This window comes from Phoca vitulina, unplaced genomic scaffold (genome assembly GCF_004348235.1).
Source record: "Phoca vitulina isolate PV1807 unplaced genomic scaffold, GSC_HSeal_1.0 scaffold45, whole genome shotgun sequence".
In the NCBI taxonomy this organism is placed as follows: Eukaryota; Metazoa; Chordata; class Mammalia; order Carnivora; family Phocidae; genus Phoca; species Phoca vitulina.
This window is the reverse complement of record NW_022589748.1, coordinates 10,328,320-10,351,857: the sequence shown is the minus strand read 5'-3', so window position 1 is coordinate 10,351,857 and position 23,538 is coordinate 10,328,320. Positions and strand designations below refer to the sequence as shown.

The 23,538-nt window shown below is 47.3% G+C and overlaps 1 protein-coding gene across 5 annotated transcripts; it reads right to left on the bottom strand.

Annotated features, from left to right (window-relative positions):
• Nucleotides 1-20,880: 20,880 nt before the first annotated feature.
• CD2BP2 (CD2 cytoplasmic tail binding protein 2) lies at nucleotides 20,881-23,417 on the bottom strand. 5 transcript variants are annotated; one of them, XM_032431135.1, is made up of 7 exons: nucleotides 23,313-23,417; nucleotides 22,669-22,772; nucleotides 22,288-22,423; nucleotides 22,007-22,164; nucleotides 21,457-21,898; nucleotides 21,268-21,374; nucleotides 20,881-21,177 (listed from the first exon to the last, which is right to left on the bottom strand). In XM_032431135.1, the coding sequence occupies exons 2-7, from the start codon at nucleotides 22,744-22,746 to the stop codon at nucleotides 21,067-21,069; spliced, it is 1,032 nt and encodes a 343-aa protein (XP_032287026.1). In that variant the 5' UTR covers nucleotides 22,747-22,772; nucleotides 23,313-23,417; the 3' UTR covers nucleotides 20,881-21,066. The 5 variants fall into 5 exon arrangements, with proteins under 5 accessions (XP_032287026.1, XP_032287024.1, XP_032287027.1 ...); XM_032431133.1 differs by having other exon boundaries at nucleotides 22,669-22,877; nucleotides 23,313-23,406; XM_032431136.1 differs by lacking the exon at nucleotides 23,313-23,417 and adding an exon at nucleotides 22,858-23,301.
• Nucleotides 23,418-23,538: the final 121 nt, after the last annotated feature.

Genomic DNA, 23,538 nt, shown 5'->3' with positions numbered 1-23,538 from the left:
AACTCCTTGACATGGATCTTGGCGAAGATTTTTTGGATTTGACAACAAAAGCAAAAACAAACAAGTGGGACTACATCAAAAAGCAGAACCTAAAAAGCTTCTGCACAGCAAAGGAACCATTGGCAAAATGAAAAGGCAACCTACCCCGTGGGAAAAAATTTTTGCAAATCATATACCTGATAAAGGATTAATATCCAAAATATATAAAGAACTCACACAACTCAATAGCAAAAACAAAACAAAAAAAAACACAAATTTCAATTAAAAATGGGCAGAGGTGGGGCGTGTGGGTGGCTCAGTCAGTTAAGCATCTGCCTTTGGCTTGGGTCATGATCCCGGGGTTCTGAGATTGAGTCCCGCATCAGGCTCACTAGTAGCGGGGAACCTGCTTCCTCCTCTCCCCCCTGCTCATACTCTATCTCTACTATCTCTCTCTTTCTCTCTCTCTCAAATAAATAAAATATTTTTTTAAAAATGGGCAGAGGAGGGGCACCTGGCTGGCTCAGTCAGTAGAACGTGCAACTCTTGATCTCAGGGTCATGACTGTGAGCCCTACGTTGGGTGTGGAGCCTACTTAAAAAAAAACTGGGCAGAGGATCTGAATAGACATTTTTCTGAAAAAGACATACAGAGGGCCAACAGATTCATGAAAAAGTGCTCAACATCACTAATCACCAGGGAAATGCAAATCAAAACCACAATGAGATATCACCTTACACCTGTAAGAATGGCTATTGCCAAAAAAAAAAAAAAAAAACCCAACAAGAAATAACAAGTGTTGGTAAGGATGTGGAGAATAGAGACTACTGTGTGCCATCGATGGGAATGCAAATTGGTGAAGCCACTACGGGAAACAGTACGGAGATGTCTCAAAAGCTTAAAAATAGAAATATCATGTCATTCCACAACTCTACTTCTGGTATTTATCTGAAGGAACTGAAGACACTAATTTGAAAAGATATCTGCACTGCCATGTTTATTGCAGCATTATATATAATAGGCAAGACATGGAAGCAGGCTAAGTGTCCATCAATGGGTGAATGGAAAAGAAAATACGGTATATATATATATGGTACAAACACACACACACAGGAATATTAGCCATAAAAAAGAAAGAAATTTTGCCATTTGTGGCAGTATGGTTGGACCTGGAGGGCATTATGCTAAGTGAAATGAGAGAAAGACAAATACTGTATTGGTCTCGTTTATATATGGACTCCAGAACAAAATAAAACCAAAAAAAATGAATTCATTGATGCAGAGAACAAGATGGTGTGGGCCAGAGGTGAGGGGAGGAGGGAGTTGGGCAAAATGTGTGAAGGGGGTCAAAAGGTACAACCTTCCAGGTATAAAATAAGTAAGTCCTGGGATGTAATATACAGTTTGATGACTATAATGCCTACTGTTTTTGTTTATTTGAAAGTTGGTTGGAGAGTAGATACTAGAAGTTCTCGTCACAAGAAAAAAAATGTAACTATGTGTCACAATATGTTTTATAGGCTACTTTTTTTTTAAAAGATTTTATTTGACAGAGAGAGACAGTGAGAGAGGGAACACAAGCAGGGGAAGGGGAGAGGGAGAAGCAGGCTTCCCGCGGAGCAGGGAGGCCGATGTGGGGCTCGATCCCAGGACCCTGGCATCATGACCTGAGCCGAAGGCAGACGCTTAATGACTGAGTCACCCAGGCGCCCCATGTCACAATGTATGTTAAGTAGACTTATTGCGATGATTGTTTCACAATATATGCAAATATTGATACACTATATTGATACAAATACATTATGCTGTACACCTTAAACTAATATAATACCATATGTCAATTTTGTCTCTATTTAAAAAAAAACAAAGAACATAGATGATGAGGTAAAATAAAAATGAGAGAAAAAAAACCCTGAGCCTGATAAAGGGCTAGTAGAGGGACCAACTTCACATTTGACTTGGAGCTTCCTGGGGCTAACTCCGGAAGGGACAATTTACATGATGAGATCCCTTGGTCAAAAAGGAGGAAACATGGTAGTTAGTTCCTCTGAAGAGTCCAGAACTCACTTCTAAAATTAGTTTTCACGTGAGAACGTAACTCATGCCAGTTGATGTCATGGATGTGATGGCCAATGGACAGTGCATCAGTCATGAGGGAAGGCCTGGCGCTTGGAGTCAGACAAAACCAGTTATTAACTGTGTGCCCCTGGGCACATTTCATTTCTGGGTCTCAGTTTTCCTGCCCCCCCCCTTTTTAGAGAGGGTGTGGAGGTGGGGAGGCAGAGCTAGAGGGGGAGAGAGAGAATCCCAAGCAGGCTCCACACCCAACACAGAGCCCGACTTGGGGCTCAATCTCAGGACCCTGAGATCATGACCTGAGCCGAAATCAAGAGTCAGACACTTAACCGACTGAGCCACCCAGGTGCCCCTTCCTGCCCTTTAAAATGGAAATAAAGGCTCTGTGTCACCATGGTTTTTTTTTTTTTTTTTTTTTAAAGAATTTTTTTTTTTTTTTATTTGACAGAGAGAGATACACAGCGAGAGAGAGAACACAAGCAGGGGGAGTGGGAGAGGGAGAAGCAGGCTTCCCACAGAGCAGGGAGCTCGATGCGGGGCTCGATCCCAGGACTCCGGGATCATGACCTGAGCCGAAGGCAGACGCTTAACGACTGAGCCACCCAGGCGCCACCTGTGTCACCATGTTTTTTAATTTGTTCATTTATTCCACAAATATGTTGAACACTAACCATGTATCAGGCATGGGCTATAGTAATGAACCAAATAAAGTGCCACCCACCTGTCTTCCTGGAGGTGACCTTATTCTGAGGTGAGACAGACTCTAGAAAAATACATAATGTTGGGGCCCCTGGGTGGCTCAGTTGGTTAAGCGACTGCCTTCGGCTCAGGTCATGATCCTGGAGTCCCTGGATCGAGTCCCGCATCGGGCTCCCTGCTCGGCAGAGAGTCTGCTTCTCCCTCTGACCCTCCCCCCTCTCATGTGCTTGCTCTCTCTCATTCTCTCTCTCTCAAATAAATAAATAAATAATCTTAAAAAAAAAAAAAGAAAAAAGAAAAAAGAAAAATACATAATGTTAAGTATTGTGGAGCATCATAGAGCAGGAAATGGGTGATAGGAATGCTCATTTCTATAGGAAGTCCTCTCTGAGAAGGTGACGTCTGAGCAGAGACCTGTGGGCAGTGAGGGCCCCAACCATGCGATCCCTGGGGAAGGGAATTCCAGGAGAGGACAAGCCAAGTCAAAGGCCCTTTTTATTTTTTTATTTATTTTTTCCAAAGGTCCTTTTTATTTATTTTTTTAAAGGTTTATTTATTTATTTTAGAGGGGGCGGGGGAGGGGCAGGCAGGGAGGGAAGGGGCGAAATCTCAGGGAGACTCCCCACTGAGCATGGAGCCCGATGGGCTCGATCCCAGGACCCTGAGATCATGACCTGAGCCAAAATCAAGAGTCGGATGTTCAACCAACTGAGCCACCCAGGCGCCCCAAGGCCCTTTTAAAAACTGGGTTATGCTTGGTGTCCTCTGAGAACCCCAAGGAGGCTGGTGGCTTGAGCAGAGCACACCACAGGTAGAGGGTGGGAGGAGAGGTCAGAGAGGAAACAGAGCCATATCTTGTGAGGTGATCTTAAGGACTTTTGCTCTGAGTCAAAGGACAGCTGTTGATGGGCTCTGTCTTTGAAAAGGCCCCTTCTGGCTGCTGCAGGGTATGTGGGGGGCCTATGTAGAGCAGAGGGGGGGAGCAGGGAGACCAGTGAGGAGGCTCCTGCAGATGACCAGGACAGAGACCGCCGGGTCCGAACCAGGATGATGGGAGACATGGAGAGAAGTGGTCAGTTGCCAAACATCTTTTGAAGTAGAACCGACAGGGTTGTTTAATATATTGGATGTGGGGGTGCAAGAGAGAGGATCAAGGACAACACCAAGGTTTTGGCCTGACAAACTGTAAGAATGGAATTGCATTTTCTGATACGGGAAGGCTGGGGTGGAGCAGGTTTGGGGGAGAAGATAAAGAGTTTATCTGGGGACATGTTAAATTTGGGAAGCCTATTAGACACCCAAGTGTGGATATCAAATGAGCAGTTCTGAAGCTCATAGAGGTCTTCACTGAAGATGTAAATTTGGGGGACATCAACATTTGGATGGTGTGGGCTCTTTTTAAAGATTTTATTTATTTATTTGTCAGGGAGAGAGAGAGAGAGCACGCAAGCAGGGGGAGCAGCAGGCTGAGGGAGAAGTAGGCTCCCCACTGAGCAAGGAGGCCGATGTGGGACTCGATCCCAGGACCCTGGGATCATGACCTGAGCCGAAGGCAGACGCCCAACCGACTGAGCCACCCAGACACCCCCCTGGATGGTGTTTAAAGCCATGAGTCTAGACAGGTTCACCTCAGGAGTGAGTGTTAAGAGAAGAGGCCCAGTGCCGACACTTGAGATGGGTACTACTTCAATTACAGAGAGGACCACAGGGGCTCAGAGAGGTTAAGTGACTTGCCTAAGGACACACAGCTGGTAAAGGGTAGAAGCTTTGGGGCTTGTTGCCCTGGGCTGGTGGTGATCTACCTTCCACCCCCAGATCCATCCTCAGCTCTGCTCCATGCCTTGGAGGTTCCTTTGCACTCTGGCTTCCCCTTGGGTTTGGCTAAAGGTAGGACGGGTTGGAGAGCAGAGGGAGAGGTAGAGCAAAGACAGGACATTTCTTCCTTGCTCCCTTCCTAGTCTGGGTCACAGCTCTGGCAGTGGCTTCATCTCCATACCCACGTCTAGCATCTGGCAGGTGGCCTCCTGTGATATCGGGACTTATAATAAGAACTATATATTTGGGAGCACCTGGGTGGCTCAGTTGTTAAGCGTCTGCCTTCGGCTCAGGTCATGATCCTAGGGTCCTGGGATCGAGTCCCACATCGGGCTCCCTGCTCGGTGGGAGGCCTGCTTCTCCCTCTCCCACTCCCCCTGCTTGTGTTCCCTCTCTCGCTGTCTCTCTCTCTGTCAAATAAATAAATAATCTTAAAAAAAAAAAGAACTATATATTTGGTCTTTGTCCCCGTGTCTGGCACAGAGTTCCCCACATTTCACATACACACACACACACAGGCACACACACTGGAATTGGTGATCAGGATTTTACCCCATCATCTGTATCTGCAGCTTTCCCCTAGTTTCAGTGACGTCATCCCCTCCCCTTCCCCAACAGTCCTGGGGATAGCAGCTCTCCCTTGTTGCTGGCCCCCGAGTGCTTCCACATTCCTTATAGGATCTTTTAACTATCCCCACCTCTACATGGAGTCCTTATAGTAAAGTCTCTAGAATTGCTTTTTTTTTTAAGATTTTATTTATTCATTTGACAGAGAGAGAGAGAGTACACATGCAGTGGGGAGAGCAGAGGGAGAGGGACAAGCAGACCCTGCGCTGAGCATGGAGTCTGATGCAAGGCTCTATCATCAGACCTGAGAACCTGAGCTGAAACCAAGAGTCAGGTGCTTAACCAGCTCAGCCAGCCAGGTGCCTGGGAATTGCTTTTTCTTTTCTTTTTTAAGATTTTAATTATTTATTTGAGAGAGAGAAAGAGAGTGAGCACGAGCAGGGGGAGTGGCAGAGGGAGAAGCAGACTCCCCGCTGAGCAGGGAGCCTGACTCAGGGCTGGATCCCAAGACCCTCAGATTGTGGCCCCAGCTGAAGGCAGACACTTAACTGACTGAACCACCCAAGCACCCCTGCTTTTTTCAATATAAGCCTTGGAAAGCTATTTGAATTCTTCATTTTTAAAGATTTTATTTATTTATTTGACAGAGAGAGAGCACAAGTAGGCAGAACGGCAGGCAGAGGGAGAGGGAGAAGCAGGCTCCCCACTGAGCAGAGAGCCCGACATGGGGCTCTATCCCAGGACCCTGGGATCATGACCTGAGCCAAAGGCAGATGCCTAACCGACTGAGCCACCCAGGTGCCCCGCTATTTGAATTCTTAAAATCATGTGCAGTATTATTTTGATAGAAAAATAAACCATAATTTTAAAATAAAAAAGACTTTTGGGGTGCCTGGGTGGCTCAGTCATTAAGCGTCTGCCTTCGGCTCAGGTCATGATCCCAGGGTCCTGGGATCGAGCCCCACATCGGGCTCCCTGCTCTGCGGGAAGCCTGCTTTTCCCCCTCCCACTCCCCCTGCTTGTGTTCCCTCTCTAGCCGTGTCTCTCTCTGTCAAATAAATAAATAAAATCTTTAAAAAAAAAAAAGACTTTTAAAAAGAGGAGTTTGCTGTTGAAAACAACTACTTTAAGAAGTTAGTTTGGAAAACAGTATGGGGGTTCTCAAGAAATTAAAAATAGAATCACCGTATGATCCAATAATTCCACTCCTGGGTATTTACCCAAAGAAAATGAAAACACTAATTCGAAAATATGTATGCACCCCTATGTTTATTGCAGCATTATTTACAATAGCCAAGATATGGAATCAACCCAAACGTCCATCGATAGATGAATGGATAAAGAAGATGTGGTATATATAGGCAATGAAATATTACTCAGCCATCAAAAAGAATGAAATCTTGCCATTTGCAAATACATGGATGGATGTAGAGTGTATTACGCTAAGTGAAATAAGTCAGTCAGAGAAAGACAAATACCATATGATTTCACTCCTATGTGGAATTTAAGAAACAAAATAAATGAACAACATCAAAAAAGAGACAAACAGAAAAACAGACTCTTAACTATAGAGAACAAACTAATGGTTACCAGAGGAGAGGTGCAGTGGGGGGGATGGGTGAAATAGGGGATGGGGATTAAGAGTACACTGGCCCAAGACATCTCTCCAGTGACCCCCAAGCCAGTCACTCTGGCCACTCCTTCAGGAAACTCCTCGGGGCGCCTGTCTGGCCCAGTCAGTGGAGCATGTGACTCTTGATCTCAGGGTTGTGAGTTCAAGCCCTACGTTGGGTATAGAGATTCCTTAAAAAGAAAATCTTTTTTTTTTTTAAGATTTTATTTATTTATTTGACAGAGAGAGACACAATGAGAGAGGGAACACAAGCAGGGGGAGTGGGAGAGGGAGAAGCAGGCTTCCCGCGGAGCAGGGAGCCCAATGTGGGGCTCGATCCCAGGACCCTGGGATCATGACCTGAGCTGAAGGCAGATGCTTAACGACTGAGCCACCCAGGTGCCCCTTAAAAAGAAAATCTTAAAAAAAAAAGAAAAGAAAAACTCCAGAAAGCCCCCACTTTCCAGGCACTGACAGGTTTATACCTGGATAACAATAGTACGCCTCCCCCCTTGTTGTATAACACGTATAATATGTACATACACACCCATGTTATGTTATCAGGTAATTAACATGTATATCATGTATACATCATGTATATAAAACTTAGTCTAGAGTCTAAGTGTACATTATTAGTGCTTAATAAATTTGGAAGTTTGGACTTCTCCAGTGGGCGTCAGGTAGATGTCACGCATCCAGCCTCCTCGTGGATCCCGGATTTGGTGGCAGCTGTAGGATCACAGGGAGCCCATGGCCGGGATATTAAAAGCCAGGCTCTTTCGGCCTCCCTGCTCTCTCTTGCCTGCCTCTTGCCCACATTGCCCGAGTGCTCATGAACACAGAGAATAGTGCCCTCTGCCGACCTCCATGGACAACTTTGGGTACATTTGTGGAAAACCAGAAGCTGCCCACTACTACCATTGATATTGGGGCACAAGATGGGGTTGGGTTGGGCACAGCATAGTGTAATCAAAAAGCCTGACTAGGGCTTCTGACCAGAATGAAGAAACAGGGACCAGATATACCTGATGTGGAGAATAAAGACAAAAGAAAAAAATTAAATTTCCTTACAACTTATAGCCCATTGACAAGTCTTTGAGACAGGCAGAGTGAACTTCCTCTAGGATCTCAACTTCCTCGATGTTAATACCCTGTTAAGGGCTAAAGGCAACAGTAGCTTAACATTAGCCAGACCTCCAGGATCCTGTAAGTCTCTCTTAACATATAAAAATTCCTTTGGAGGGCGCCTGGGTGGCTCAGTTGGTTGGGCAGCTGCCTTCGGCTCAGGTCATGATCCTGGAGTCCCAGGATCGAGTCCCACATCGGGCTCCCTGCTCAGCAGGGAGTCTGCTTCTCCCTCTGACCCTCCACCCTCTCGTGCTCTCTCTCTATCATTCTCTCTCTCAATAAATAAATAAAAATCTTAAAAAAAAAATTCCTTTGGAAACTTCCTTTATCTCTACCCCCAAGATATATGTTGGCAATCATCCTCCAAGCATATGACCCACCGACATACATCTGAAGGGTCTCATGACTAAGGTTTTACTAGACAGTAATAAACGACTTTCTTTTTTTTCTTTTTTAAAGATTTTATTTATTTATTTGACAGAGAGAGACACAGCGAGAGAGGGAACACAAGCAGGGGGAGTGGGAGAGGGAGAAGCAGGTTTCCCGCTGAGCAGGGAGCCTGATGCGGGGCTCGATCCCAGGACCCTGGGAACATGACCTGAGCCAAAGACAGACACTCAACGACTGAGCCACCCAGGCGCCCCTAAACGACCTTTTTCTAACAATAGCTAGCCCCTCAAGGTCCTGCAAGCCTTGCTTCCAAATTCCTCAGAGACTTCCGCTATCCCTAACCCCCTCCCAGCCTGAAAGTCTATCATCAGTCCCTCCTCACAACCCCGGTGCAGCAGCTCTTTCTGCCCACGGGTCCTGTCCCCGTGCTTTAATAAAACCACGCTTTTTGCACCAAAGACGTATCAAAAATTCTTTCTTGACCGTTTGCTCCCAAACGCCAACATCTTCACATCAATACCTGCCTATCTTAAACAAGAAAAAAGAACTTTTGGTCACTGGACAACAGGCAATGAAGGAGGGAGGGCTGTAGGGCTGGGCTGGCTTACCGCCTGGGGAGAATTTCCAGGCTGTAGCACAGGAAGAGGGAATCCCAATAGACTCCAGCAGTCTCCCTGGGGTGAGGAGCCAGAGTTCCACAGGGAGAATCTCCAGGGCAGAGAGAAAACTCTAGACCGCAGCAGAGGTTGCCACACACCTTCAGCAGAGTACCAAGCTGGGTAACGATCCCCAGGGCTCAAACCAGGTGGAAAGAGCTCGTGGTCCCACCAGCCAGAGTGAAAAGATCACCAAATGCACAGGCGTCTAGTAGAGGACTCAGAAGGGCATTGCCCTAGCAGTGGGGCCAAATTAACCCTAGATGGAAGGCTATTCTGGTCCCACCTAACATGTAAAGGCAAACCTTGAAAGGATCAAACTGTTCCCAAGGCATTGAGACCCTCCAAACTTTTTGGATGAGTAACAGAACTATTTCCCAGAACAGGGTTCAGAATATTTAAAAGAGGAGATTCCCACCTATAGTTGAGTGAGGAGGTCAGCAAATCCTCTCCCCAGAAGCAACTATAAAGCTGCACAAGATAAACAAAACAGCCACTTCCGGGCTCTGAGACCCGCCAAAGGCCGACTGCAATCTGAGAAGTACATTGTCTTGAAACCCACTCAACTTTGGGTTAGAACAGGGGGAGTCCGTGGTGTTCTCGCTTGGGGCTGCTCTATCTCTCCCCCTTTCCAGGCACAGACGCTCTGCCAAGCTGGGGTGGGCCTTGAGGGCTGGCAGCTTCACTACTACAGGGGGTTTATTTGAATTGGACACATGGACGATGGCCGTGCCCCGTGACGTTGCCGGAGGAAGTGGCCATCTTAGTGGCAAGTGAGTGGGGAGAGCCAATTGCTCTATTAGCCTCAGGTTGCAGTTGTGGTTGAGGCAAGCATGCTCCCTGCTGAGGTTGTGCGCATTTGCAGCAGAGAGAGACCACGCTATCTGTTACCCACTCTTGGCTAACCCTGGGACTGCATGCGCAGAGGAAAAGAAAGCTGGGGTCAACTTGAAAATGGCCCAAACTTTGTACTCTCCTACCCACACATAAGTCCATTGGCAGAGGACACAATTCTCACTGGCTCAAGGTGACTGTACAACCTCTGTTTTGAATAATTAGCTGACCATTGGGGCGCCTGGGTGGCTCAGTCGGTTGAGCAGCTGCCTTCAGGTCAGGTCATGATCCTGGGGTCCTGGGATCAGGTGCCATGTCAGGCTCCCTGCTCATCGGGGAGTCTGCTTCTCCCTCTCCCTCTGCTGCTCCTCCTGCTTGTGCTTTCTCTCCTTCTCTGTCAAATGAATAAATAAAATCTTTAAAAAAAATAATTAGCTGACCATTAAGCTACATAGACACAAGGGCATTCCTAGGAATCCAAGCTTAAAAACAAAAACAAGAATTATTTTAAATGGGGCAGAGATATCAGTGGCCACCCACCATGGGGGAAGCAGATTTCACAAATTTGGCCTAGGCAAATTAAACAAAGGAACAAATAAAAAACCAATGACAACAACAACCTGTAGAGGGCATCTGAATCCAGTTTAAACTCCGGAAAAACAAGTAATCCGTAGAACCTGTCTCTGAGTGTCCCCAGATGTTGCATTTAGCAGACAAATACTTTCAAGCAGCTATTATAAATATGTTCAAAGAACTAAAATAAAAAGACTCAAAGGAAAGTGACAACAAATAAATCATCTTGATAAGGGGATAAAAAAATTTTTTTTGAGTCGGGGAGGAGCAGAGGGAGAGGGAGACAAGCAGACTCTCAATGTGTGGGGAGCCCAATGTGGGGCTCGATCTCACAGCCCTAACTGAGATAATGACCTGAGCTGAAATCAAGAGTTGGTCGCTTAACTGAGCCACCCAGTCACCCCAGAATTTTTTTTTTTAAGGAACGAAGTACTGATATGTGCTACATCATGGATGAGCCTTCAAAACATTATGCTAATTGAAAGAATCTGGACACATAGGGAAAAATATTGGGTTTTGGATTTTTTGTTTTTCTGTGTTTTTTAGAGAGGGAGGGGAGGGGCAGAGGGAGAGGGAAAGAGAGAATATTAAGCAGGCTCCACACCCAGCATGGAGCCCAACATGGGGCCCGATCTCAAGACCCTAAGATCATGACCTGATCCAAAATCAAGAGTGGGCTGCTTAACCGACTGAGCCACCCACGTGCCCCCAAAAGGAAAAATACTGTATGACTCCACTTATATGAGGTACCTAGAATATGCAAATTCATACACAGAGACAGAAAAAAACAGGTTATCAGGAGCTGGGGGAAGAGAGGAATGGGATGTTGTTTAATAGATACAGAGTTTTTGTTGAGAAATGAATAGTACATGTACTTAATGCTATTGAATTATACACTTAAAAAATGGTTAAAATGGCGGGGTGCCTGGCTGACTCAGTTGTTGGAGTGTGCAACTCGATCTCAGGGTTGTAAGATCAAGCCCCACATTGGATGTAGAGGTTACGGAAAAATAAAATCTTTTTTTAAAAAATGGTTAAAATGGCAATAAATAAATAAGTAAATTCCAGAGTTGAAAAGCACAATAATAACTGAAATTTAAAATTCACTAGAGGGGCACCTGATTGGCTCAGTTGGTAGAGCATGCGACTCTTGATCTCAGGGTTGTAACCTCAGTTCGAACCCCATGTTGGGTGTAAAGATTACTTAAAAATAAAATCTTTAAAAAAATTTACTAGGGGGGCTCAACCACAGATTTGAGATGACAGATGACAGAATCAGTGAACGTGAAGATGGATCAATAGAAACTATCCAACCTGAAGAGGGGAAAAGGCAAGAAAAAATGAATCCTTACTCAGAGATCTGTGGAACAACATCAGGTATAACAACATAAACATAATAGGAGTCCCAGTAGGAAAGGAAAAGAGAAAGCAGAAAAAAATACTTGAGGAAAAAATTGCAGAGCTTCCAAGTTGAGTTCCACCAGAGTTCCACATACCAGGATGGTGGCACACCCCATTTTCATGGGAGCGGAAGCTCCTGAGCTTGGGACCCTTCCAGACCCCACCCTATGTACTTCTTCATCTGGCTGTTCATCTGGTGATCTGTTTTCTTTATAATATCTTTTATAATAAAGTGGTAAACATAAATTAAGACTCAAAGCAACAAAGTGACTTGTGCAGGTTCGCACAACTAGTAAGTGGCAGACCTGGAATTGAAACCTGGGACTCTGTGACTGGGAAACCAAAATCTTAACCATTTTGTCACAGAATATGTTGCCATGGGAACTCATAGAGTACTTTATCAGGGAAAAGGAAAAAAAGAGAAACAATGGTCAAAAACTTTCCAAATTTGATGAAAAAATAATCTATACATCCAAGAAGCTCAATGAATGCCATGTAGGATCAATATAAAGATATTCATAGTCAGACACATCATAGTCGAACCACTGAAAGAGAAAATAATAAAAGCAGCAATGAAAAAGTCTCATCGTGTGCAAAGAAGCATCGACACTGATCTACATAAACTTCTCATCTAAAACAATGGAGGCCAGAAGTCAGTAGAATGACATATTCAAAGCGCGACAAACCAAAAATGAAATTAAGAAAGTAACTCCGTGGGATGCCTGGGTGCCTCAGTCAGTTAAATGTCTGTCTTCAGCTCAGGTCATGATCCCAGGGTCCTGGGATCAAGTCTCGAATCAGCCGTGATCTGATTTTGCCCTCACCCTCTGGCTTCCAGTACCCCTGCTTTATACTCTCTCTCTCTCTGACAAATAAATAAATCTTAAGAAAGAAAGAAAGAAAGAAAGAAAGAAAGAAAGAAAGAAAGAAAGAAAGAAAGAAAGGAAGGAAGGAAGGAAGGAAGGAAGGAAGGAAGGAAGGAAGAAAGAAAGAAAGAAAGAAAGAAAGAAAGAAAGAAAGAAAGAAAGAAAGAAAGAAAGAAAAGAAAGAAAGAAAGAAAGAAAGAAAGAAAGAAAGAAAGAAAGAAAAAGAAAGAAAGAAAGAAAGAAAAAGAAAGAAAGAAAGAAACTCCATGAACAACTTAGCGCCAGTAAAATTCAATCACATAGATGAAATGGACAAATTCCTTAAAATTAGCAAATTGTCAAAGTTCACTCAAGAAGAAATAGAAAATTTAATAGCCCTGCATATAATTAATGCAATTGAATTTGCAGTTAAAGCTTCCCATAAAATTAAATGGAGCTCTGTACCTAAAATAAAAGCATTATCTTTGGAACCGGCACAGACTTCTAGGCACTGAGAGGAAAGGTGTTTCTCTTTTATTCCCAGAAATACTCTTTCATCATACAATGTTTTTTTGTTGTTGTTTCACACGAGCCAACTTTCAAAATATTTGGAAGCGAAAGGATTCACTCTCAGGTTTCTCATCATTGCTTTGCTGGTGAACTTGATAAAACCAATTGAACTCTTTTGCATTTCCCATATACCAGAGACAACAAATGGAAATATTCAGGGGAAAAAATTTCCTACAAAGAAAATTCCAGGTGCAGATGGCTCCATTGGTAAATGTAGTAATTCAACATAGTAGTAATTCTACATACATTTAACATTATTCCCATCAAACCCCAACAAGGTTTTTTGAGAAATTGACAAGCTGATTCTAAAATTTGCATAGAAATGCCAAGGACACAGACTAGCCAAAACAATTTTTAGAAAGAAAAAAAGTTAGAGGATGTTCACTACTTGATGGACTCACTATAGAGCTACAGTTATCGGGAGCGCCTGGGTGGCTCAGTCAGTTAAGCGTCTGCCTTCGGCTCAGGTCATGATCCCGGGGTCCTGGGATCAAGCCCCACGTCCGCCCATGTCGGGCTCTCCGCTCAGCAGGAAGTCTGCTTCTCCCTCTCCCTCTGCCTCTGCTCCTTCCCCCATACTTGTACTTGCACTCTCTCTCTCTCTCTCTCTGTGTCTCTCTCTCAAATAAATAAATAAATAAATAATCTTAAAAAAAATAATAAAGCTACAGTTATCAAGACAGTATGGTATTGGGGGGCACCTGGCTGGCTCAGTCAGTAAAACATGCAACTCTTGATCTCAGGGTCGTGAGTTTGAGCTCCATGTTGGGCTTAGAGATTATTTTTTTAAAAAATTAAGAAAAAAGACTGTATGGTATTAGTATAGAGATAACCATAGAAATCAATGGACTAGGGGTGCTTGGGTGGCTCAGCCAGTTGAGTGTCTGACTCTTGATCTCAGCTCAGGTCTTGATCTCAGGATCGTGAGTTCAAGCCCCACATGTGGAGCCTACATAAAAAAAGAGAGAGAGAGAGAGAGCACCTGGGTGGCTCAGTCAGTTAAATGTCTGCCTTCAGCTTGGGTCATGATCCTGGGGTCCTGGGATCGAGCCCTACGTCGGGCTCCCTGCTCAGCAGGGAGTCTGCTTTTCCCTCTCTCTCTCTACCCCTCCACCCCTGCTTGTGTTCTCTCTCTCAAATAAATAAAATCTTAAAAAAAAAAAAATCCAATCAATGGAATAACATCTGTAATTCAGAAATAGATAAACATATATGTGGTCAACTGATGTTTTGCAAAGGTGGCAAGGCAATTTTCCAACAGGACAAAGAATAATATTCTCTACAAAGGGTGCTGACACAATCGCTAGCCATAAGCAAAAAAAAGTGGTGTATACAAAAGTTAACATGAATGGATCATAGACCTAATGTTAAAGCTGAAACTGTAAGACTTATAGAAGAAAGAGGAAATGTTGGGGACCCTGAGTTTGATGAAGATTTCTTAAATAGGACACAAAGAGGCACAGACTATAAGAAAAAAAAAAATCAAAAATTGAACCTCTTCAAAATTTAAAACTTTGAACCTTCAAAAGATACTGTTTAAAAACAAGTTAAAGGGACCTCTGAAACAAATAATGCAATATATGTTAAGAAAGAAAAAAAGAAGAAGAAGAATGTAGCAGGAGGGGAAGAATGAAGGGGGGGAGATCGGAGGGGGAGAAGAACCATGAGAGACGATGGACTCTGAAAAACAAACTGAGGGTTCTAGAGGGGAGGGGGGTGGGAGGATGGGTTAGCCTGGTGATGGGTATTGAGGAGGGCACGTTCTGCATGGAGCACTGGGTGTTATGCACAAACAATGAATCATGGAACACTATATCTAAAACTAATGATGTAATGTATGGGGATTAACATAACAATAAAAAAATTTAAAAAAAAAACAAAACAAGTTAAAGGGGCGCCTGGGTGGCTCAGTCGTTAAGCGTCTGCCTTCTGCTCAGGTCATGATCCCAGGGTCCTGGGATCGAGCCCCGCATTGGGCTCCCTACTCAGCGGGGGGGCCTGCTTCTCCCTCTCCCACTTCCCCTGCTTGTGTTTCCTCTCTCACTGTGTCGCTCTCTGTCAAATAAATAAAATCTTTAAAAAAATATAAATAAAAATAAAAACAAGTTAAAAAACAAGCCACAGACCAAGAGAAATATTTGCAAGATATATATCTGACAAAGGACTTATATCTGGAATATATAACAGTCTGTTACAAATTCAATAATATTAAGACAAACAACCCAATTTTATAATAGATAAAAAATAGGAACGGGGCGCTTTAGGTGGAACGTGTGACTCTCGATCTCGGGGTTGTGAGTTTGAGCCCCACGTTGGGTATAGAGAATACTTAAAAATAAAATCCCTTTTTTTTTTTTAAAGATTTTATTTATTTATTTGACAGAGAGAGAGAGAGCACAAGCAGGGGGAGCGGCAGGCAGAGGGAGAGGGAGAAGCAGGCTCCCTGCTAAGCAGGGAGCCTGATGTGGGGCTCGATCCCAGGACCCTGGGATCATGACCTGAGCTGAAGGCAGCTGCTCAACTGACTGAGCCACCCAGGGGCCCCTTAAAAATAAAATCTTAAAAAAAAATTGGAACAGGCATTTTGCCAAATATTCTGGCTGGGCTTTAGGATCCCACAGACCTGGGTTCAAATACTGGCTTTACTACTTTCAGGCTGTGTGACATTAGATAGGTCACTTCACTTCACCTCTACTTACGAGCCTTGTTTTTCTCATCAGCAAAATGGAGGAAACTTGTAACTAAAAGGTAGGTAGTCGAAAAGATTAAGTATACTATTCCTAACTTATTTAGATACTTAAGAAATGCCAGATGCCCTTTTCTTCCCTTTCAAATACAGATAGGTTTAGTTACTGCATGTCAAGCCTGGGGAAAGCCGACATTGTGATTAAGCAAGCCGAAGAGGCTGAGACAGAGAAATGTGTCCAAAACAGGGCACTGGAGCTGCTGCCCCTGGGGCTGCAGGGCAGAGATCCGTGGGGTAGTCGGTGGAGCCCGGAAACCGAAAGCAAGAACAATAGCATCAGAACAGGAAAACCAGAGGCTGCCCAAGCAAATCTCAGGCAGCACGAGCGTCTGCAGTGGGTGGTACAAGCTTGTCACGTGCTGTGTTTACACAGGTAGGAGGGGTCTTGCCTACAGGGCCGGCTGGGCCAGGCCAGCCTCCTGGAGAACAAGGGGCTTGGTGGGGGCAGGGTGTCAGCAGCCCCCACTAGACCGAGGGAGATGTGCGCTGGGATGGCCCCTTGGAGGGGGCTAAAGCTGTCTGGGGGCCGCTGCACCTACCACAGAAAAGCATACCCTTGAACCTGGGGAATGGCCAAAAAGGACCAAGGGGCAAGCCTGGCCTCCATGTGCAGGTCGGAAGTGGCTACTGACCAGAAGAAACATCATCCACCCTTGGGCCTCGTGTAAAACATCTGCTTCCAAATCCACCCTTGAAAGACATTCCTCTGGGCTGTGAGTGTCTGGAAGGGCTTGGCATCTCCAGGGCTTCAGCTTGGTTCTGGCTGGGAGCAGAATGGAAGGCAAGCTGCTCGGTCTTGGGCCTCCCCAATGGCTGGGAGCCTGGCATTCAGTGACCCTGCCTGTAAAAGGTGGCATCAAGCCAGGCAGGTGGGTTTGGAAGGGGTGACAGATGGATCATTAAGAGCATTAAGAGGCATTAAGAGCCCCTCCAACTCCATGGGCTTTGTGGAGCCTGACTCGTTGCTTCTTTTAACTCCTTTTTGCCATCCTCCATGGTCTTTGTCTCCCCCAAGACCCTACAGATGCCCAGGACAGACTGTGACACCCAAAGCCCAGACTCGCCTTCTCCCACTCCTGCTAGTCTTCTGGAAAATGGCCTACCAAAGACAAGAGGCTGCATTTCAGAGGTTCTCATGTCCTCGATACAGCGATGACATTTGCAGCTTTGAACTCGACCCCCCCCCCCGGAGATTTTCCCATGGCCCCAGGGACACCCCAGTAAGAATGACCCTACTGACCCCTCAGCCCTGCTCCCTGAGACTCTTGGATCTAGACACCTGTGCACTGCCAGGTCATAGTTCACCCCTTCTGGGGCGGCTAATAGCTCCACCAGCCCCAAGTTTCTGGCCTTGCTCAAGAGGGGAGTGTCCCACACAGGACTAGGAAAGACTTGGCTCATTCCCTATTCATTCATCAGCACTGATCTCCAGTCTCAGGCTAACTGGTGGAGACAGACCAGGAAACACTGCTCTGGGTATGGCGTCAGGCATCTGTGCTAAAATGCTGACCAAGCTGGGAGATGGGGAGTGGGTTAGGAAGCCTTGTAGGAAAAGGAGGCTTTGGACCTAGTACAACATGCATATATTAATTGGTCTTTCCCAGATAAAGAAGAGAGAAAGGCATCACTGGCCAGGCCTGGAGAAATGAAATTGCCCTGTTCTGGGAGAAGGCTGGAGCCTGGAGTCAGGGGAGAGAAAGGAGAAGGAAAGCAAAGGCAGACGTGGAGCTGGTGGGGCTGGCTCGAGCCAGGCCATGGAGACCTTCTCAGTCTCAGTCAGCTGCAAGCTGTTGAAATTTATCTTGAGGGAAATGGATCCATTAAAAGTTTTCAGTGAAAGGGAAGGGACTTCACCTCCATGGTCTTCCTCCCCCATAACCCAAATCTAAGCATGAGAAAAATACCAGGCAGAAAAAGCCCATATTTGAGGAATATTTTACAAAATACCTAGTCAATACTCCTCAAAACAGTCCAAGTTAGCAAAAACAAGTCTGAGAAACTGTCAGACCAGAGGTTAAGGAGACATGACAATTGTATGTGAAGGGAAATCCCAGAAGAGATTCTGGAACAGACAGGGGACATTAGGGGAAAATGAGTAAAATCCAAAGAAAGTGTGAGGTTTAGTTAATGGTAATAGAGTATACATCCATACGGTGGAATATTATTCGACAATAAAAAACGCATAAAGTACTGTTATGTGTTACACAGATGAATCTCGAAAACTAGCCAAGTAAAAGTAGACCCAGAAGACACAAGAGACCACATGTTTAGGAGTCCATTTGTATGGATGGCCAGAATCGACGACTCTACAGAGACAGGAAGTAGATCAGTGGTTGCCAGGGGCTGGAGGATGAGGAGGGTGGGGAGGAAGGGGGAGGGGCTGCTGGTGGGTGGGGCTCCTTCTAGGGTAGACAAAAGTGTTCTAAAATTGGATTGTAGTGATGGTAGCACAACCCTATGAACATACTAAAAAAACCACTGAATTGTACACTTCAAATGGGTGCATTAATCTCAATAAAGCAGTTGATAAAAATAGTAATGTTTGTTCATTAGCTATAACAAAGGTACCACTGGAAGATGTTAACAAGAGAAACTGGCTGAGCTCACTGCACTATTTTGTACATTTTCTGTAAATCTACAACTGTAAAATATAAAAGGCTTAAGTAAAAATTACATATGTGCACATGTACACACAGACACATACATGCTGTTTTAAGAAGGGCAAGGGAGTTCAATGCTGACAGGGGCTTGAGATAGGGACAAGGCCACAGGGAGGGAGAACTTTGGGATGTTTGTGGGAGGGGAGAGGCATTCAGCTAGATGGGGTAGGTGTTTCCTACTGGGGCTGTAACAAATAACCACAAACTTAGTGGCTTGAAACACAAACTTTATTAGGATGCTAGAGGTCAGAAGTCCACAATGGTTTTCATTGGGTTCAAATCCTCAGTAGGGCTGCATTTTGTAGTGGCTCTGGGAAGACTTTTTCTTGCCTTTCCCAGCTTCCACAGGCCACTGCATTCCTTGGCATATGGCCCTGTCTCCCATCTTCAAAGCCAGCAGCTCTGTTTAACACCTTCACCTCCCTCTCTTTGACCCTCCTGACTCCCTTCACTTTGTAGGACCCTTGTGATGACATTGGGCCCACCCACCTCAATAATCCAGAATAACCCCTCCCCCAACTCAGTCATTGATTTAATCACACCTGCAAACTCTTTTGCCATGTAAGGTCCCATATTCAGATTCTGTTGAGGGTATGGACATCTTTGGGGGACCATTAATCTGCCTACACAGTGTCATCAGGGAGGCTGGGGCGCGCCTGGGTGGTTCAGTGGGTTAAGTGTCCGACTCTTCATTTCAGCTCAGGTCACGAGCTCAGGGTGCCGACATCAAGCCCCACTGTCGGGGGCTCTGCATCAGGATCCGTACTGGGCGTGGAGCCTGTTTAAGATTCTCTCTCTCCTCCTCCCTTTGCCCCTCCCCACCCAGCTCTCTCTCTCTCAAAAACTTAAAAAACAAAAACAAATGAAAAAACAGTGAACACAGGACGATGCTGTGAGGGGAAGATAGGGTCAGCTCTGGATGGGCGGAGCCTGAGGTACCAATGGCATATCCAAGGGCACCGTGCCCTTGGCCTTCATCTATTCACCAAACACTAAGCACCTCCCATGAGTCAGTCATTGGGGTTATAAAGGGGACCGCTGTACTGCTTTTCACTTCTGAACGTTTCTGCAATGAGGATGCATTTTCATCAATGACCTCATGTAAATGTAATTGGCAGGGGTTTCTTTCTTAAGGACAGAAAAAGCCTTGTTACAATTGAAGGCATCCTGGAGTCGATGAACACCAAGTCTGCATGGACCCAATTCTTACAGAAGCTGGAGCCCTCACTGCGGCACCAAGTATCCCCACCCTGTCCCGGTCTTCCTGCTTCCCAGCCCGGCCCCCTCCCACCCGGGGCTCTGGTGCTCAGCACTCCCGCACCAGACTCCAGCAGAGCCGTGGCCACACGTGCTCAGTCTGCCACCACCGCGGGATCCGGTGAGTGGCCCCTTGTTCTAGGCATAACCGAGTCACAGGAGTCAGGCTCGGTGGTTCTGCACCTGCCCGCACACTGGAATCCCCCGGGAGCTTTCAAAAACCCCAACCACCAAGCCGCTACCTAGATCAATTCATTCAGAATCCGAGGAGTAATTTAGCTCCCCCGAGACTCCAGATGGACAGCCAAGGTAGAAAAGTGGAGGGTTCAACCTCACCCGGTGCAAGAGAAGAGGCAGAAGGCAGCACTGGTGAGAGGGGGGAGGTGTTGGGTCCAACTGTACCTGGCTCCCTCCCGACCCCATTCCCCAGAAGCTCAATTCCTGGAAGAGGATCGACCCCCTAGTTAGCTCAGTTCCTTCAAGGCACTAGCCCCGTACCATGCACACTGTGAGACCCCAGGAAATGGAAACTTCAGGGCCTCAAAGGTGCCCAGAAAGGTCTGGGAGAGAAGCCTATTGGGTCTGGGCCAGCCCTCTGCTTCACTGTGAGAGCCCCAGGGAGGCACTGCCCCTCTTTGTGTCTGTTCAGTGGTTGGCCCAGGTGGCCCTGAGGGGCCTTGAGTTTGCCCTTCCCCCCAAGGAGCTTGAGACCCCTGGGGAGCCAGTGGATACCAGGCCTCCTACTCACCCCCAACAGATTGTCCTCGCCCTTCGAGGCCTAAAATCTCCACTTCTCGTGCTCTATCTTATACTGGCTGCAAAGACTCTGAGGTTCTAAAAGCTGAAGACCTAAGAAGAGCAAAATAGGAAGCCTGCTCCGAAAATACCGGAGAACAGCATGTGAGCAAAGGGATTTTTTAGATGGTGAGCAGTCCAGGTGGGGCGGCCACAGGCCACCTGGGAACCCTGGCTCTGCCCCAGGAGTGGTAACCAAAGGTGAGGTGGTTCAAGTGACCAGAAACTCCCAAGAAGGAACTTCATGAGGAAACACTCATGAGGCGAGTCCAAAGGGGCTAGGAGGGGCCTTGGCTTCTGCCCATCAGCATAGCCAAGGCCCTAATGTACAACTAAAGGCTTTTATTGGGAAAGGAAAACTGAATGAAAAATGGCCCCCAAAATCCTCACTGCCTGAGGCAGCTGGGGCCTCCTCCAGAGAGTCCAGGAAAGAAGAGAACGTCAAACTGGGCCCTCGGCAGGCTCAGGTATAGAGATCAAAGTCAATGCGTTTGGAGTTATAGAACTGTCCACCGGGAGGGTCCAGCTTCCGGCAATAAACACCATCTGCGAAGTAGCCTTCGTTCACCCAGGTCTGCAGGAAAAAAGAGAGCAGAGCTAGGAAAGGTCTGATATGGGTGGGAGGACGGAGAGCAGTGGCAGAAGGAAGCAGGAAGGGGCTTACCTGCATCTGGGTGCTGGTGAAGGGCCCGTACAGCTCAGCATCTCCCGTGTTCTCCCACTTATATTCCCACATCACGTCCACCAGACCATCTCCTGGCAACTCTGCTTCTAAAACAACAGGCAAAGCCATCTGGGCCTCAAGTGCCCTGCCCCCTGCCCCCATCACCCCTCCTCTGCTTTCCAATCTTACCTCCCTTCTGGGTAGGGGTTGGGGTCTCCAGCTCCCCCTCTGCCACTTCCTCAGCAAACATGTCCAGAGAGGGTGGGGGTGTGGGCTCAGGGGGTCCCTGGGTCCGGGACCCCAACCCCTTCAGCCGCAGGGCTAACCGTTCTCTTGTCTCCTGATATACACCAAGGTTGCCCCGGGCCACCATCTGGTCAGCCAACCCAGAGAGCCGATCCAAGCGCTGGGGGGAGCTAGGCCGCCCAGCCCCCTTGCTGCCCCCTCTGCCTCCTCCTCCTCCTCGGGCCCCCAGACGCCTCAGTGCTCCGGCCACTGTCTCTCTTGGCAAGAGCAGCTCCAGAAGGCCCTCCAGGAGAGCTTGGGCACTCATTGGTGTCTGGCCCAGGCTGTCCTCTTCCTCTGAGTCTGACGGCGGGCGCTGATCAGGTGGTCGCTCCCTGATCTTCACCTATGATATGAAAACAGGGGGGTGTTATCTCCAACAAACGGTGAGCAAGGCCCAAGCCCAGCACTTGCTGCCTCCAGGCTCCCAGCCATGTCAACCCCTGGGCCACACCCAGTCAATGTTGTCCAGCCAGCTGTCTCGGATCTGAGCATCCCGGTTCAGGAAGTAGTTGCCATCGGCATCAAAGTGGCCCTCCTCCATCTCTTCCTGCAGGTTGAAGGGTGTGATCCGCACACCTCCCTCACTGGGGAGTGTGGCTGCTTCCTGACCTGCACCAAACACACAGGTGTCCCACGCTGAGCAAGCAAAAAGAGACAAAAGCCTTCCTTGCCCCACATCCCCTGAAGCCCTATCTGTTCCTCCAGCAGCCTCAGTTCTTGGGTTTAGCTCACCTTCCACATCCTCTGAGGCCAGGATGTCATATTTGCTGGACCCCTCATCATCATCATCCTCCTCATCGCTGTCCAAAGAGTGTTTGCCTTTGAAGCGGCTCCCAGGACCCCCTGCCCCCGTCACTGGATCCACCAGCTGTGAGGAGGAGCCAGCAAGTTGAGAGAGGCAGGTTACTGGTGATTCCTCAAAATACTTTAGGTAGGTTTTTCTTCAAAGCCTTCTCAGACTGAAAATTCTCCAAACCCATTTCCCAGAGAACATGGAAAAGCCAGCCCTTTCTACGCGTTCTTTGTCCCCACGGGCTTTCTTTCTCTTCTAGCTTCTAGTTCCTTTTCCCTCCCCTCACTCCTCCCCACAATGCAGGAGTCTGGCCCCCTCACCTTCTTCTTGGGGACACTGATTTCATCCTCATCATCCTCATCTCCTACGCCTTGGAAGGTCACTTTCCTCTTTGGCATGACTGCACAGAGGGGCCTTCCCCAAGCTGAGCCGAGGTGAAAGGGTGCAGATTAAGGGAACTGGGCGAGGCTACTCACCGCCGAAGGGCCCCCAGCACAACAAATTATCACCTGGTACGCACTAGATCCAGCTTGGGAGGAGAGGGAGCACAGAATCAGGGGCCGAAAGGGAAGTTGGCAGCCAGGAGGCCCCCGGGACTTGGTTTGGTCCAAAAGAGTTGCTGGAGACAGGCCGGAGAGGCGGACGCGCGGAGGGGCTTCCCACGGGCAACCCCCACCCTTGACGAAAGGAGACAGGATCCCCCCACACGCACCACCCATTCCTGGCCCCCGCAGTCCTGGATGCGACGGGGATCCGCGGGTTGACACCCGCTCCTACACCCCAGCTCCCTCAGAGCCCGCGGAGCCCGGGCGGACCCAGGACCTGGCGTCTTGGCCGCCCCCCTCCTCCCCGCGCCGAACTCCCAACTCCGCGGGGTAACCCCCAACTGTCCCGGGCTAACTATACAAGTCAGAGTGGCGGCAGAACCGCGGGGATTCGAGGAGCCCCACCAGCGCGCGCTCACCTAAGGACCTACGGGAGGCTGAGGGGAAAGAAAAAGAGAGAGGCTTTCACCAGGGCTACATCCGGGGCACCGGCCGCCATCACCCGGAAGAGAACTGCGGAAGGCGCCAGAGAAAGCCGGAAGTGGCTTCACTCGGCTTAGAGGACTAAGTGGAGAAACGGGCGGAAGTGCGCCGTGAGCGGGGAAGACCGCCCCGCCCTGCCCAGAGTGACGTGAGCAGCGTGGG